Source organism: Lipophrys pholis (genome assembly GCF_963383615.2).
Source record: "Lipophrys pholis genome assembly, chromosome: 10".
Classification (NCBI taxonomy): domain Eukaryota; kingdom Metazoa; phylum Chordata; class Actinopteri; order Blenniiformes; family Blenniidae; genus Lipophrys; species Lipophrys pholis.
Genome location: NC_137640.1, coordinates 30427182 through 30443114, shown reverse-complemented (window position 1 = coordinate 30443114; position 15933 = coordinate 30427182). Strand labels below are relative to the sequence as shown.

Sequence of the window (15933 nt, the reverse complement as noted above, 5' to 3'; positions counted from 1 at the left end):
CACAGTTTCAGCAGCTTTGGTTTATTATCAAAACACACACACACACACACACACACACACACACACACACACACACACACACACACACACACACACACACACACACACACACACACACAGGACCAGACTCCATGAAGCTTTATCAAGAGTGGAAAGTCTCTCGAAGAGACGAAGACTCCACCTACATGGTCCAAAGACATACAAATACCCCAGAGACTCCAAATGTTCCACTCCCTCATCCACATACATTACAAAGGGAAATTTGGGGAAAAAAAGCTTGTCCATCCATCCATCCATCCATCCATCCATCCATCCATCCATCCATCCATTGTCCTTCGCTTATCCAGTCCGGGTCATGGAGGCAGAAGTCTCAGCAGGGATGTCCAGACGTCCCTCACCCCAGACACGTCCTCCAGCTCTTCCGATGGGACTCCAAGGTGTCCCCAGACCAGCCGAGAGACATAGTCTCTCCAGCGTGTCCTCGGTCTGTCTCGTGGCCTCCTACCGGAGGGACATGCCCGGAACACCTCCCTAGGGGGGTGTCCGGGGGGCATCCCAAACAGATGGCCGAGCCTCAGCTGGCTCCTCTGGATGTGGAGGAGCAGCGGCTCTACTCCGAGCTCCTTCCTGGTGACTGAGCTCGTCACCCTATCTCTAAGGGTGCGCCCAGCCACTCTACGGAGGAAACTCATTTCAGCTGCTTGTATCCGGGATCTCGTTCTTTCGGTCATGACCCAAAGCTCATGACCATAGGTGAGGGGAGGAAGGAAGATCTACCGGTAAATCCAGAGCCTCGCCTTTTGGCTTCGCTCCTTCTTCACCACGACGGACCGATACAGCGACCGCATAACTGCAGACGCTGCACCGATCCGCCTGTCGATCTCACGCTCCATCTTCCCCCCGCTCGTGAACAAGACCCCGAGATACTTGAACTCCTCCACTTGGGACAAGGGCTCTCCACCGACCTGAAGGGGGCAAGCCACCTTTTTCCGGTTGAGAACCATGGCCTCGGATTTAGAGTTGCTGATCCTCAATCCCAGTTGCTTCACACTCTGCTGCAAACCGCACCAGTGCACGCTGAAGGTCCAGGTTTGATGAACCCAACAGGACCACATCGTCTTCAAAGAGCAAAGACGAGATCCTGTGGTCCCCAAACCAGACCCCCTCCGGTCCCTGGCTGTGCCTAAAAATTCTGTCCATGAAAGTTATGAACAGAACCGGTGACAAAGGACAGCCCTGCCGGAGGCCAACGTGCACTGGGAACAGGTCCGACTTACTGCCGGCAATGCGAACCAACCTCCTGCTCCGGGCGTACAGGGACCGGACAGCCCTTAGCAAAGGTTCCTGGACTCCATACTCCCAGAGCACCCCTTACAGGACGTCCCGAGGGACACGGTCGAACGCCTTCTCCAGATTCACAAAACACATGTGAACTGGTTGGGTGAACTCCCATGACCCCTCGAGCCCCCGGTGGAGAGTATAGAGCTGGTCCAGTGTTCCACGACCTGGACGAAAACCGCATTGTTCCTCTTGGATCCAAGGTTCGACTAACAACCGGATCCTCCTCTCCAGTACCCTGAAATAGACTTTCCCGGGGAGGCTGAGGAGTGTGATCCCCCTGTAGTTGGAACACACCCTCTAATCCCCCTTTTTAAAAGGAGGGACCACCACCCTGGTCTGCCACTCCAGAGGTTCTGCCCTTTTCCATCAGAACAAGAGTGATGACTTGAGTCTGTACAGTAGGCAGATATACTGTGTGAGAATTCTGCCCTGAATATCCCCAAAGTATTTTATTTTTTTTAATTTGTAAAGCTGTGCACTCACATTATTCCAGAGATCCACGGGTTCAGTGGAAGTAAGGTGGGTTAGGGTTTCACTACTTAGAGCAGGAGAGTCAATCATAAGGCCTGGGGGTCAATTCAGGCCAAACCCAGAGCAAAAGGTCAAACTTTCAAAGAGGTCAACTATCAAACGTAGTTGCTGATACAGAGGACGTGTTAAAGTCTCTCTAAAGACAAAGTAAAAACAACCTAAGTTCCTTGGAGCTGTCTGCTCCATCTCACTGTGATAGTAGTTTGGGACTATAGAAATGAAAACACTCAGGAAAGTACACAGTATAACGTGTTTCATGTTGGTGTTTTCCAGCCGTTGGCTGCTGAGGATGTGGAGGGGACCTCACCTCAGTTAAAGCCCTTTACACATTCAGAGGACAAGAGTCTTTCAGAAGATGTGGAGTCGTCTTTGAAGGCTTCACATTCTCCAACAACATGGAACGTACCATAATGACATTCATCAACATGGAACGTACCATAATGACATTCAACAACATGGAACGTACCATAATGACATTCATCAACATGGAACGTACCATAATGACATTCATCAATATGGAACGTACCATAATGACATTCAACAACATGGAACGTACCATAATGACATTCATCAACATGGAACGTACCATAATGACATTCAACAACATGGAACGTACCATAATGACATTCATCAACATGGAACGTACCATAATGACATTCATCAATATGGAACGTACCATAATGACATTCAACAACATGGAACGTACCATAATGACATTCATCAACATGGAACGTACCATAATGACATTCAACAACATGGAACGTACCATAATGACATTCATCAACATGGAACGTACCATAATGACATTCATCAATATGGAACGTACCATAATGACATTCATCAACATGGAACGTACCATAATGACATTCAACAACATGGAACGTACCATAATGACATTCATCAACATGGAACGTACCATAATGACATTCAACAACATGGAACGTACCATAATGACATTCAACAACATGGAACGTACCATAATGACATTCATCAACATGGAACGTACCATAATGACATTCATCAACATGGAACGTACCATAATGACATTCATCAACATGGAACGTACCATAATGACATTCAACAACATGGAACGTACCATAATGACATTCATCTTTCTGTTTGGGCTGATCTCGACCCTGGATCTCACTTTCTAAGACACTTGAAGAACGGATTTCAGTTTTCCCAGAAGATGCTCATGAATTTGGACGGACACAGGCTCAGCACGGAAATTCAGCAGTTGACCTGGGCCAACGTCCTCTCCAGCCTACTGGGATCAGTCTATACATGGATGTCCCCTGCAGCTGTGAAGGACAGTCTTCCATGTGACTTTCATGGTAGATCCAGTGACACACAAGTTGTCCTTGACGAGACAGAGCTATGGTGTCAAACTCCTTCATCTCTGCTCCTTCAAACTGAAATCTTCTCCAACTCCAAGTCCTACTGCACTTTCAAGGCCATGGTGGGGATGTCCTCTCACGCAGCCCTGACTTTTCTGTCAGCAGTCTTTGAGGCTTCCATGAGCGACAAGAACGTGTTTTGTCAGTCAGGGATTACATCACTTTTAACACCTGACATGGTCATCATGGTTGATAAGGGCTCGCTGCTGGATGACCTCGTACCTGGGACTGTTCCTCGTCCTGCCTTCCTCTCCAAGAGGACACAAATACTGGAGGTGGGCGTTCTGAAGACACAGTCCGTTGCTGGTTTGAGAGTGCAAATTGAGAGGATGACCCGAAGAGTTAAAGAAAACAAACTCTTCAATACCTCCGTCCCTCTCTCTGTCTCAGGGATCATAAACCAGCATGTCTCCTCTCAAATGACCAAAATGGACGTCTTGTCAAGAAATGGAGATGTGAAGTTTGAAACTGTGGCCGTGTCACCATATTCTCCTTCTGACATACTCAACATGAACATGTTTATTTCTCAACTGATTTAAATTACATTTTTCTTATGTCTTATATACTTTCTCTCTCACATTGTTGGCATGGTTTGTCCAAAGAAATTGACTTGAAACATCATATTTCTGTAAATAAAATATAAACAAACAAGTGCATGTTTTCTGCAGTTATTCGCTCATGGATGTCTAATATATCTCCCTGAAGGCTCTCCAGGTACAGCTCAATAAATGACAGAATTGAAATGTATTTCAGTAATTCAGTTCAGAAACAAAAACTCTTGTATCAGATTCATTACACAAAGTGACATCTGTAATTTAAGGCATAATTTAAATTACAACAAAAACACCTGAACTATTGCACTTTGAATGATGAATATACGATACATGAGTTTTTATTTCTGAGTTGATTTACTGAAATGACTTAAGCTTTAAATGACATTGTTATATATTGAACTGTACCTGTAGTGTTACAAGCATAACCAGATGACATTTTAAATAATTGGGTTTAGGTCTGTAGAGATAAAAATGTCCACCTCTAGTCATTCTCTAGTCAAGGGATATCTTATCTTATCTTATCTTATTCATTGTATTAACCACAGAAGTGTGACACATGACAGCTGGTTTTCTTGTGCTTCAGTTTAGATTCTAATAAACATCATCTGATACCCAACAATACACCGTAATGTTAATCCAATGTTACCAGAAATACACTTTTCAAAAATTAATACAAGTTCAAAATATAACTATTTACATTTTGCATAGTGTGTAAATCAACACATTCCATGCATTTCTGCATGTAGACATGGAAATAAAACCTTTCCACTTTCTCTTTAATGACATCTACCATGTCAGTGTTCCTGTAAATTCTTTGATTTAGTACTTCTTCCACAGCTGAGGTGACAAAATCACATCAATTCATTCCTGTTATGAGCGTCTGCCCTTGTACTTGTGCACAATAGGCAGGTGTTTGTTTTAGTTCCAGTTGGCCTGAACTCATATGGGCGGTCAACATAGCTTTTAACATTTGGACACTTCTTATCAAGTAAAATAAACTGACGTGGTTTTGAAGGGTCAAATATGAACCCACCGAGAAACGTCTCCAACCAAGGGGCATCAGGGTGGATTATAAATCCACAGGGGTTGACCTCATCACCTGGCAATACTCCCAGGTGGCATCTGCTTCCATTCCAAGCCTCCTCTTCATAGATGCAGTCTGTTGAGTCCCCTGCAGGAGGCGCTCAGCTGGACCGTTAACAGAGCTCTCTCTGGGCTGACAGAAAAAGCTTGATTCGCCTCCGTCACCTCGGGATGTTACAAGTCATAATTATCATACCGTAGACATTCCCAATACTTTCAATATGCACAGGGCTGCATGTCACTCCAAATAATTTTACAGTTATACATTTAGTCATATTTATTTTCTCTTCACCACAAATAAATAAATAATAAAAAAGGGAAATATCACACAAACATAATGTGCAGTGGTTCATAATCATTATGAACTCATGGAACAGCCTCGTGTAAAGATCCTTATACTGCTGTCAGCTAAAAAGAAAAATCCTTTACAGAATACTTCTTTGTATATTTGATGGGTTATAATATATTTGATAAAAATGGGAGAACTAATAAAACTGAAATAGTGGTATAGGTATACCAAGTTATGTTGATATTGTTTGGTAGCGTCATGTGAAATTTGATAGTTACTGTATATCCTCTGAACCTGAAGGATGGAGAGATCGGGTAAATCCCCACCGAGGTCTTTGTAGAGTGTGCTCCTGTGTGAAGCATAATACACAAGTGGCATACACATACTTTTTCATTCTAACATTCATGCAGAATACTGAAATAAACCTATAATATACAGCTTTTACCTTACACCCTCTGTTGTTGCTCCACACTTGGTTTAGCAGACAGCACAGCCGTCCCCTCCACAGGGCCTGGCTTTATACCCTGTCAAGTTAAACACAACGTAGTTTAGAGAATATCACCAACACACGTATAATGACAGGTAAATATGCTTTTTTCTTTACTTACTAAAGTTCTGGGGCTTCATCTATGAATCATAGTGAATACTGTGCGGAGTGGAACAGGAAAGCCACACAGTGGTTGATGAAGCTGCTCCAGCCACCGTGATGCACCGACTCCACAGGACTAGAATCTTTCAGTACCACCTGGAAGTAAAACGCCATAGTTTATACTGATGAATCTCAGCTTGTTTCATTATTGACTCATTCTTTTAGAACATCATCTGGGTTTTTGAATAACCTTAATCACTAATAGCCACTGAGCAAATGTCATGTATGTTGGAGTATTTTTGTAACATGCCAACTGAACTAGATAAATATCCATAATTCACAATAGCCTTCTACCTAAAACACCAGCTTGTGCCTACAATGAATGAATAATAACGAGAGGCACCAGAGGCAAAAAGAACTGATAAAATATTACAAACAAACTAAATATTTTTGAGAACACCTAAACCCAGCAAGATAAACTCACCTGGTATTTAACTCCTGTTTTCATTAGGTGCAGATTTAAGAGCTTCATCAAACATGTGTGACCTTAGCTAAGTCCCCAGGAACACTGGGAACACTGGAAACACTGGGGACACTGGGAATACTGGAAACACTGGGAACACTGGAGACACTGGAAACACTGGGGACACTGGGAACACTGGAAACACTGAGTTATTAAAGCAACAGGCTTGTAACTGTTGTATAGTATCTGGCTTCACCATACACTCAAATTGTGAGGCTTGTCAGCTTTCTCCCTGGATTGATAGCTCAGTACGCAGACAACAACCTCACCTGTGTCCTGATCCTGCTCTGACATTGTGAGGGACATAAGGTTAATACAGTTAGCACAACAAACAGCGAACAATAGATGAAACAAACGCAAAGCTAATAAATTAGCATTTTGCTAACGTTAGCTGTCACCCTCATGCAAGAAAGTGAATACGTACATCCGAAAACCTTTTTCCCATTTGCTTGCTGGAGCAGGGGAGTGGGCATCCTCAATCCAATGAGCGTCGCATACGTGCCCTTCTTTTGAAAAACAGCAACTTCTGGTCTCACAATATGAAAAAAAACATTTGTTTTTTTGTTTCTGTTCAACAATTTTATTATTTGTTTTGAGAAACATAAAATAAAAATCAACTGGTTTTTAAAGTTTTGTTTGTCCCTGCTTGATCCTCTTAAAGAATTTTTATTCAGATTTTTGAATTTTAAGCTGAAAATGAAATAATGACTCGTTTTCTGTTTTTTAATATTCTTCTCTGAACGGTAAATCCAATGACCAAAACATATACGTACCTTGGTCACCTACCGATTATCGTTTAGCCAACTATTAATGTTAAAATAAGCCAAACCATGTGTCCTGTATCAGAACTACATGTATGATGTTTGCAGGAAAGAAAAGCCGATGAAGATTAGTTAGTATTCAGCGAGTTCTGATTGATTAAAGTCACTGACACTTCATTGCTCCTGCCGGGCAGGTCCCACTGAGCGGGGCGGCGACCGGACCAAGATGGATGCGGCTTCTATGATCGTACCCGCCGTGTTTTGGAACTGTAGAATCCTTTCTAGTGGTTCACTTGGTGACGTTTGAATCTTTGCCACAGGCTGTTGTTGTGGGAGTTCATCTCAGGAAAAAACTTAAAGTTCATGCAGATCCTCCGCTACCGGAGTCGTCATGTTCAGAAACTCTTCAGACCAAACAATGGGTTTGACGCCATGAGTGAGTTTGACTGAGTTTGATGGGCGAGTTTTACAGATAAAATTAATTCATGAAGCCGTGCAGCACCGGACCATGAAATAATTAAAGAAATCATGAAATAATCATATATGTTTTTACATAATATGAATTCCAATTTTAATTCATTAATGACACATTTAATTATTTAATGGTGTATTATTTAATTTTGGCAGATTTAGGCAATGAAATAATTAAATAGTGAAATAATTATATAGGTGTTTTACAAAAAATTCATTCATATTTTAATTAATTAATGACACATTTAATTATTAAATTTTGGCACAGTCAGCCCTCCATACCAATGGTGTGTGAATGGGTGAATGTGATGAGCTATGTACAGCGCTTTGAGGCAGCAGGCAGCTGAAAGGTGCTATATAAGTGAAGTCCATTTACCAGAAAGGAAGGATGTTCTCCGTTTGTTTAATGACGAGCTACCGGCCCGATCGTGCAGGAATAATGTTTGTCGTCATCAAGGATGAGCTTACATCCCCCACACAGCGAAGCAACGCAATAATGCCCGAGATGAAGGTGATCACAACATTGAGGGAAGATGCAGCAGTGTAGCGGTGATGACTTGGATGTGTCCCAAGCCTCCGTCAGCAGAGTGATCAGTCTGACTGTTACGGTTCTTTCACAGCACCTCATTGGTCGTAAATCACAGGAATTGCTGACAGCTGTGTCGCGTCCAAAATAACCAGCATGGACAGAAATGATAACAATAATCAAATCAATGTAATAATCGGCATGTGAATGAGGTAATTTCAATCATTTTTAAGCTGTGTACAAATTAATTTAAGTTTTCTGAGTTTCATCATCATGACATAAAATCATTTTCATGATTACACCATCCATTTTCTCCTGCTTATCTGTTTCCTCAGACTGGAGGTGTCAGTCTGAGCACCGTCACCCAGATCACATTCACCCATTAAGAACCTTCCTGCAGGTGGAGAGCCCACAGGAAGGTGGTGCCCCGCGTGGGACATGAACCCTCTACCTTGAGACTGAGAGTCTCATGCTCTACCTACTGAGCCAGCCGGGGGCTTCATGAGTACACATTTTAAAGAATTTCTGTTTTCTCTTTAATTCTCTTTATTGAGGTTATATTTCTGTACAGGACCAAGACAATGCAATACAGAACCTGATTTTCCCACATTTTTAACCACTGAACAAACATGAACATACAGCAGGTATCAGAAAACTAACAAATGAGCAAATTTAATGAAGAAAAAACAAACAAAGAAAACAAGCAAAAAAACAAACAAATACACAAGGTATTCACCCCTCTACACACCAGGGTGTCACTGTTTCTTTAATTGACTGAAATAGTGTTTGCTTAAAAGAACACAATCCAAACTAAAATGGGTTTGTAATGTCCACATTGTCCAGAATAGGTCGCCATAGCTTAATAAATCTTTCAGCATTGTCATTAAGGGTGTTGGTCAGCTTTTCCAGGGGGAGTATTCTCAAGACCTCCTTGTACCAATCCTCCAAATGATGACACATTTTAAATAAGCCCAAGATATTTGATAGGTTAACTTTACTCTCCATTCATTACGAGGAGCACAGAGCGCAGTTGTCTGTCTTCCTTTCTCTAACAACCAATCAGCTTTCAGCAGACTGCATCACACATAGCAACAGGGTCAACCACTCCTCCTCACGAAGATAAAAGTTGCTGTCAACTCCTTGATCAGAGTTGCTCTTAGAAACTTCCTGAATCATTTTAAAGCTAAGATTCCTTGCTGGGAAGTTTTAGGCTGAGTCAGGAGCTCTGAGAGACTCTGAGACGCTTCCTGAAGACGGGCACAGGTTCCTGACAATTGGGGTCTAGAGTTGTGGTACCTGAGTCTGGGCATCCCCTCCTTCCTACGGCTGATCCTGAACTTGAATGTGGGGCCGGTGGGACAGTCCAGTTCTAGCAGGATCAGCACATCAGAACCGATTTAGAGGACTCGACCAACCAGACACAGAGTCCAGGGCCGTTCCAGGCCCTCCATGCTGAGAAACCAAGACCAGGACTAGAGAGACACACAGGCAGTGACAAGTGGTACAGGGGAATCCGCATCACGTCCACACAGCACCACAGGTCTTATTGGTCCTCAGCGAGTCTTCAGTCCACAGACCGGTCCCAGGTGGTCTCCTGGAGGACTGGCGAGTCCTGTGGGACATGTTGAGCTCAGAGAGGATGGACCAATCAGAAACCCACCAGGCTAAGGGACTTCTTCAGATGGCTGGAGGACTTCCTGCTTGCAGATGGGTCAGGACTGAGCCGGTCCAAACTGTTGGTCCGGGTCGTGGAAGTGAACCGGTCCAGGCTGCCGTCTTGAGTCCTTCTCAGTCGGACGGTGGAGAAAAGACAGCTCAGAGAAAGACGGGAGGTTTGGTCTCTGACCAGGACTCTGCAGGGAAGAGGTTCACAGGACAACTACGTCAGACGCTGGACAAGGACCAGGACCAGAACCTGCATGTGGGAAGGTGTTCACCCTTCTGGACTCAGATCTCGGAGCAGAACTCTGTGCTCTGGGGGGAAAATCTGCTCGGCAACAAAACCAAACGTAACTTCCAGCAGCCTGTCCAGTTATTTTAACACACTGGGGGATCAGACTGTCCACTGTTCCAAGGAAGAGTCTGTGAGTGAAACCGCCTCCTATGGAGGTATGCTCAGTGGAGGCAGTGTAACAGGGGGACCCCTTAGGGTTAGGGACGACCTTAAGGTGGATCCTGAGCTCCAGGATTCTGATTTGTCCAACCCAGTAATTTGTTTACTGATGTATTTAGAAGCCGTTTCGTACCAGGTTTGCATGTATGAAGGTATGAGTGACATGTACACAGATACATGTACAGATACTGCATGGCACGGTATGGTATGCTACAGTATAGTATGGCACGGCACAACACAGCATAATATTGATAATATTAATAATAATACATTTTATTTGTATTGCACTTTACATTTGGTAAACAAATTCCAAAGTGCTACAGTAAAAGCATAGTTTAAAAAAATGTATTATGTTATGGTACGGTACAGCATGGCAAAGTACGGTATGGTACGGTACACCATGACGCAGGTATGTCATATCGTCACACAACAGGAAACACTGCGGGACCCACACTGAGCATTTTACTTGTTTGCACGTGTCCTGGTAAAATGATATCTTGGCCTTATACTCTTTATATTTGATCATCAGAGGCGTCCTACTGTCCTGGCTTTAAGCCAGCAACTCTTGGTTCACCTCCCTTCTCCAGCAAGACCTTCTCTGCCTGGGAACCAAGGTCAACGCTCTGCTATTGCTAAACTCCACAGTTCAATAGTTCTGCTTCAAACCCCCCCTCCTCCTCCCCCCTGGTGAAGACGCTCACTCTGTCCTGCAGACAGCTGAATGCTCTCTGCAGGATCCTGGGCCTTGGGACCCCAATACACTTCTCCTGACAGAAAAACCTGGTTCTAACGCTTTGTTCCAAACAGCACCGACAACAACAACAAAATATCCACGACAAACCGAACACATTCGTTGAGTTGCAGTTCAGGTGGAGTAAAGCCTTGAGCCGCCATTTTCTGTGACACAGTGAAAACGTTCTCATTGTGAACAGCAGCGTCAAGCTTTCACTGAATCTCCTGTCCTGTTACTGAGAGGAGCGTCTGCACCTCATCAGCACAACGGGGTGGAGCATCCACATTTCAATAAACCAGTTAACTAAATAAAGAACCGCGAAGCACAAAACGAAGTATGTGAACAACAACTGAGGGTTTATACGGCCAATGAAATATTTAAATATTGGTCTTTAAATATTGTCCTTTTGGTACCATCCACAACTTTTGCAGTGGGGAAGCACAAAAACCGGACCGTCACATTCTGTGCAGTGGAAAGAAGGCTGTATATACTACCTGTCCTTGTATAGAGAAACATATTCAGTTAAACACAGTGATGTCCAGTGACCACTTTTTTAATTAACAAGTCGTCTAACGCGTTACTATTTCCAAACCAGCTATCAGATTAAATTGACCTCTCCAAGTCATTGTGCGTTACTATTGCAGCGTCCAGCAGGACAAGTTTCTTCTCGGTAAAGCCGCTTTATTAGTACACACACAAAGGCAGTTTCCACACCGTGCTCCGCACGCTCACCTGACCCGCCCCCTTCTCCACTCTCAGCCAATCACAGGCCAAGTTGCTCTAACTTCAGGTGACACAAAAGAATTGTAACTAACAAACATAACCAATAAACTTTGTCATTGCAACAATAATACAAGTGCAGAGATGTTCAGTGACGTGCCGTGATCACTGGGGTTGGGTCGGCAGGGCATTGCAAATCGAGAACACCAATGTCAACACCAATGACAGTTTCATGTATTTCGGCTGGCAAGTGTTAATCTAAAGGCCCTGGCACACTCCCATTTAGCAGCCACAAGAATAAGAAGAATATTCGGCTGTGAGGTCAGCCAGCTGCTTCGGCAGGACTGTTCATACTCCGAGGTAAAGCTGTTGAACCACGGTCTCTCACAGCAGGAAAACTTCTGTGAAGTGGCGTTTTGACTTTTCAATGGCACAACTTATGTCTCGCTTCAAATGTTTTCAAAAATACATTTTGCTGAACTGTTTCAGTAGTAAAAGTTTGTGTCTGAGCCGCCATGTTGGTCTGGTTTCAACCACATGCGTTAAGAGGCATCACGTAAAGCCACCCTCCGACATGTTAACAAGCTGCAGCGAGGACACTGTAGTGAGGAAAATCGAGATCGTTAAACACCATTAAAGAAACTTAAACAATGATTCAAAAGCAGTCTCCATACTCTCCCAACAACATATAGCTCATGACATGGCAGCGTATCCGTTGTTTGGAGTGGAGAGTGTGTGGCCTTGAGGAGAGGGTGTGGCCTTGAGGAGAGGGTGTGGCCTTTGGGAGAGGGTGTGGCCTTGAGGAGAGTGTGTGGCCTTGAGGAGAGGGTGTGGCCTTGAGGAGAGTGTGTGGCCTTGAGGAGAGGGTGTGGCCTTTGGGAGAGGATGTGGCATTGAGGAGAGTGTGTGGCCTTGAGGAGAGGGTGTGGCCTTGAGGAGAGTGTGTGGCCTTGAGGAGAGGGTGTGGCCTTTGGGAGAGGATGTGGCATTGAGGAGAGTGTGTGGCCTTGAGGAGAGGGTGTGGCCTTGAGGAGAGGGTGTGGCCTTGAGGAGAGTGTGTGGCCTTGAGGAGAGGGTGTGGCCTTTGGGAGAGGATGTGGCATTGAGGAGAGTGTGTGGCCTTGAGGAGAGGGTGTGGCCTTGAGGAGAGGGTGTGGCCTTGAGGAGAGTGTGTGGCCTTGAGGAGAGGGTGTGGCCTTGAGGAGAGGGTGTGGCCTTGAGGAGAGGGTGTGGCCTTCACAGTAAGACAATGCAGGAGTGAGTAACTTGTGCAGCCTCTCTACCACACCAGGAAATAGCATTGTTGAGTCATTTGGGCTATGAAAAGCACAACATGCTGACACTTTCAAACCTAAAGGTACTGTCGGCGAGGAACTAGGAAATTGACGAATATATTTTAATTATATTATAATTAAAACAAATAAGCAAAATAATATTTCATTCATTTCAATTCAGCCTTGGCTGCCTACCCTGACTGCGCGTCACTGGAGATGTTACACTATTTTTTAATTTGGCAGGAAGCCCCCCCCCTTTTTCAAACAATCAATGAATCAATGAAAGACTTCATTTGTCCCTGGGGGGCAATTAAATGGTGGCTTTGAGCAGATAGTGCAAATAAATAGATAAATGCAACAACAGACAACAACTACATCACGTGGTAAATGAATAGCAGTAATTGTAAAATTCTGATAATAAAACCGCGAGTCAAATATATTTACAACAAATAATGTAGGTCAAAGGTTGAAATATGTATAAACGTGGTGCAGGAGGCCGTGATCAGCAGCTTTTACATTTTCATGTTGAAACGATGGGGTGTTGTTGGCAGCTGCTGAAAGTAAATAAAAAAGTATCTTGTGATCTATCTTCTATCTTTTAAAAACAAATAGTCAGTAAAGTAACTAAGTTACTTTTTAAAGGCGTAACTAGTAATCAGATTGCCTTTTCAAGGTAGCTGTGGCAACACTGGTTAAACATGGAACAGACTTTTCAACAGTTCAATCAATTAAATAAAAAGCTGCAGTGAGAGTACTGAGAGAAACTAGCAGGACAGATCATATCTCCTCTGACTCTAGTTCTGCAGAAAGTCTATTCTGAGTCTGGTTCTACAGGTTTTTCTCTTAGTCTGGTTCTTCAGGTTCTCCTCCTCTGAGTCTGGTTCTACAGGTTTCTCCTCCTCCTCCTCTGAGTCTGGTTCTACATGTTCTTCTCTGTGTCTGGTTCTTCAGGTTCTCCTCCTCTGTGTCTGGTTCTACAGGTTTCTCCTCCTCCTCCTCTGAGTCTGGTTCTACATGTTCTTCTCTGTGTCTGGTTCTTCAGGTTCTCCTCCTCTGAGTCTGGTTCTACAGGTTTCTCCTCCTCCTCCTCTGAGTCTGGTTCTACAGGTTTGTCCTCCTCTGTGTCTGGTTCTTCAGGTTCTCCTCCTCTGTGTCAGGTTCTACAGGTTTCTCCTCCTCCTCCTCTGAGTCTGGTTCTACGGGTTCTCCTCCTCTGAGTCTGGTTCTACAGGTTTCTCCTCCTCTGAGTCTGGTTCTACAGGTTCCCCGCCTCTGAGTCTGGTTCTACAGGTTTCTCCTCAGTGTCTGGTTCTTCAGGTTCCCCTCCTCTGAGTCTGGTTCTACAGGTTTCTCCTCAGTGTCTGGTTCTTCAGGTTCCCCTCCTCTGAGTCTGGTTCTACAGGTTCCCCGCCTCTGAGTCTGGTTCTACAGGTTTCTCCTCGTGATTTGTTGGATTTTCTCTGTCTTAGAATGACTGTGTTGTATTTGGTTCTACATAAATAAAGTTGAATTGAATTGAATAGCGGAGCTGCAGGACAAAGTGGACTCACGATTTGGGAAGTGAAGCCTTGACACTGCTGATTGGCTCTGTGACTGGGTCACTTCCTGTTGTGGGTGGGCCTTGGCTCTCTGTAAACCAATCAGAACGTGAATGTGAAGTTGTTGATTGACAACTGTGTGGTGATTGGTTCTTTTGTAAATAACTACTCTTACCTGCTGAGGGGGGGATTCCTGGTTCCCGGTTGGCCCCTCTCCTGTGTGACATCACCAGTGATGTCACATAGTTGGTGGGGGGACTGAGGGGCTGAGGGGACAGGCTGTAGGGATTGATTGGCAGGTCCACAGTGGACGTGGCCTCAGGGACCAACAGTGAATCAAGCACCGCTCCCTGGGCACCACCAGCCGCGCCCCCAGGTGTGACACAGCCAATGTAGGTCTCTCTGATGGGCTCAGTTCGCAGTCTGAGGCGGTGCCTGGTGATGCCCCGCCCCCTTTCTGCTATTACCTGTGAAGGCGGGCGTGGATAGACGTTGCCGCCCACATACAGGCAAGGGTTCGGTTTGGGGGCCAGGACCTCGGCCGCCCGGTTCCCCGCCTGCCTTCTCTGTCGCTCCAGGTAACGACACTCCGCCTCTACTTCCGTCTCATCCTGAAACCGCAGGCAGCGCCTCAAAGTCCCCCCTGAGGCCCCACCCCCTGAGACTCCACTCCCCCCACGCACCTGTTCACACAGCCAGACCTCCGACCTGCAGACACAGCAGGACATCACTCCTGTGTGTGTGTGTGTGTGTGTGTGTGTGTGTGTGTGTGTGTGTGTGTGTGTGTGTGTGTGTGTGTGTGTGTGTGTGTTACTCACGGAGTGCGTGTGTCGGGGGTCAGCAGCTGGTGGTCTCCTCTCACTGGTTTCTTCATGCAGGTTAGGGGGTTAGCATTAGTCTGGCAGTCGTCACTCTGCTGTTGCCGTGGAGACAGAGCCACTAAGGAAAAGAGGGGACGGGGCCACTGAGTCAGAGGGGCAGAGCCAGGAGACATTCTGAGATGTGATTGGTGGATCAGACAGAGGAAGGAGGATTAACAGATCATAGAACTAATTAAGCTGAGTAGACTTTACCTCAGCACAACACAGCAGAACTACAACACAAAAACACAACAGAACAATAACAAAAACACAACAGAACTACAACAGAACAATAACAAAAACACAACAGAACAATAACAAAAACACAACAGAACTACAACAGAACAATAACAAAAACAACCAAAAAACATGACAAAAAAACAACATGACAAAAACACATGTTGCATGTGTTTCTGTTGTGGTTGTGGTTCTTATTAGCCACAACCACAACAGAAACACAACACAAAAACATCTAAGAACCACAACAAAAACACTCCAGAGGCCTGGACTACGAACCTGATCAACATATCCAGGATCTCTCTGCTTCCTGGTTCACTGATCCAGACACTCCTGATCACCGTTACTACCAAGCAGGTTATCAACTCACTAGTTCATCCCAGACCTACGTGT

The 15933-nt window shown here is 44.7% G+C and overlaps 1 protein-coding gene across 1 annotated transcript; it reads right to left on the bottom strand.

Annotated features, from left to right (window-relative positions):
* Window positions 1–8603: 8603 nt before the first annotated feature.
* On the bottom strand, window positions 8604–15933 carry LOC308116198 (uncharacterized protein). Its single transcript, XM_080474232.1, has 5 exons — window positions 15820–15933; window positions 15262–15382; window positions 14619–15151; window positions 14456–14534; window positions 8604–9918 (listed from the first exon to the last, which is right to left on the bottom strand). The coding sequence occupies exons 2-5, from the start codon at window positions 15315–15317 to the stop codon at window positions 9714–9716; spliced, it is 873 nt and encodes a 290-aa protein (XP_080330358.1). The 5' UTR covers window positions 15318–15382; window positions 15820–15933; the 3' UTR covers window positions 8604–9713.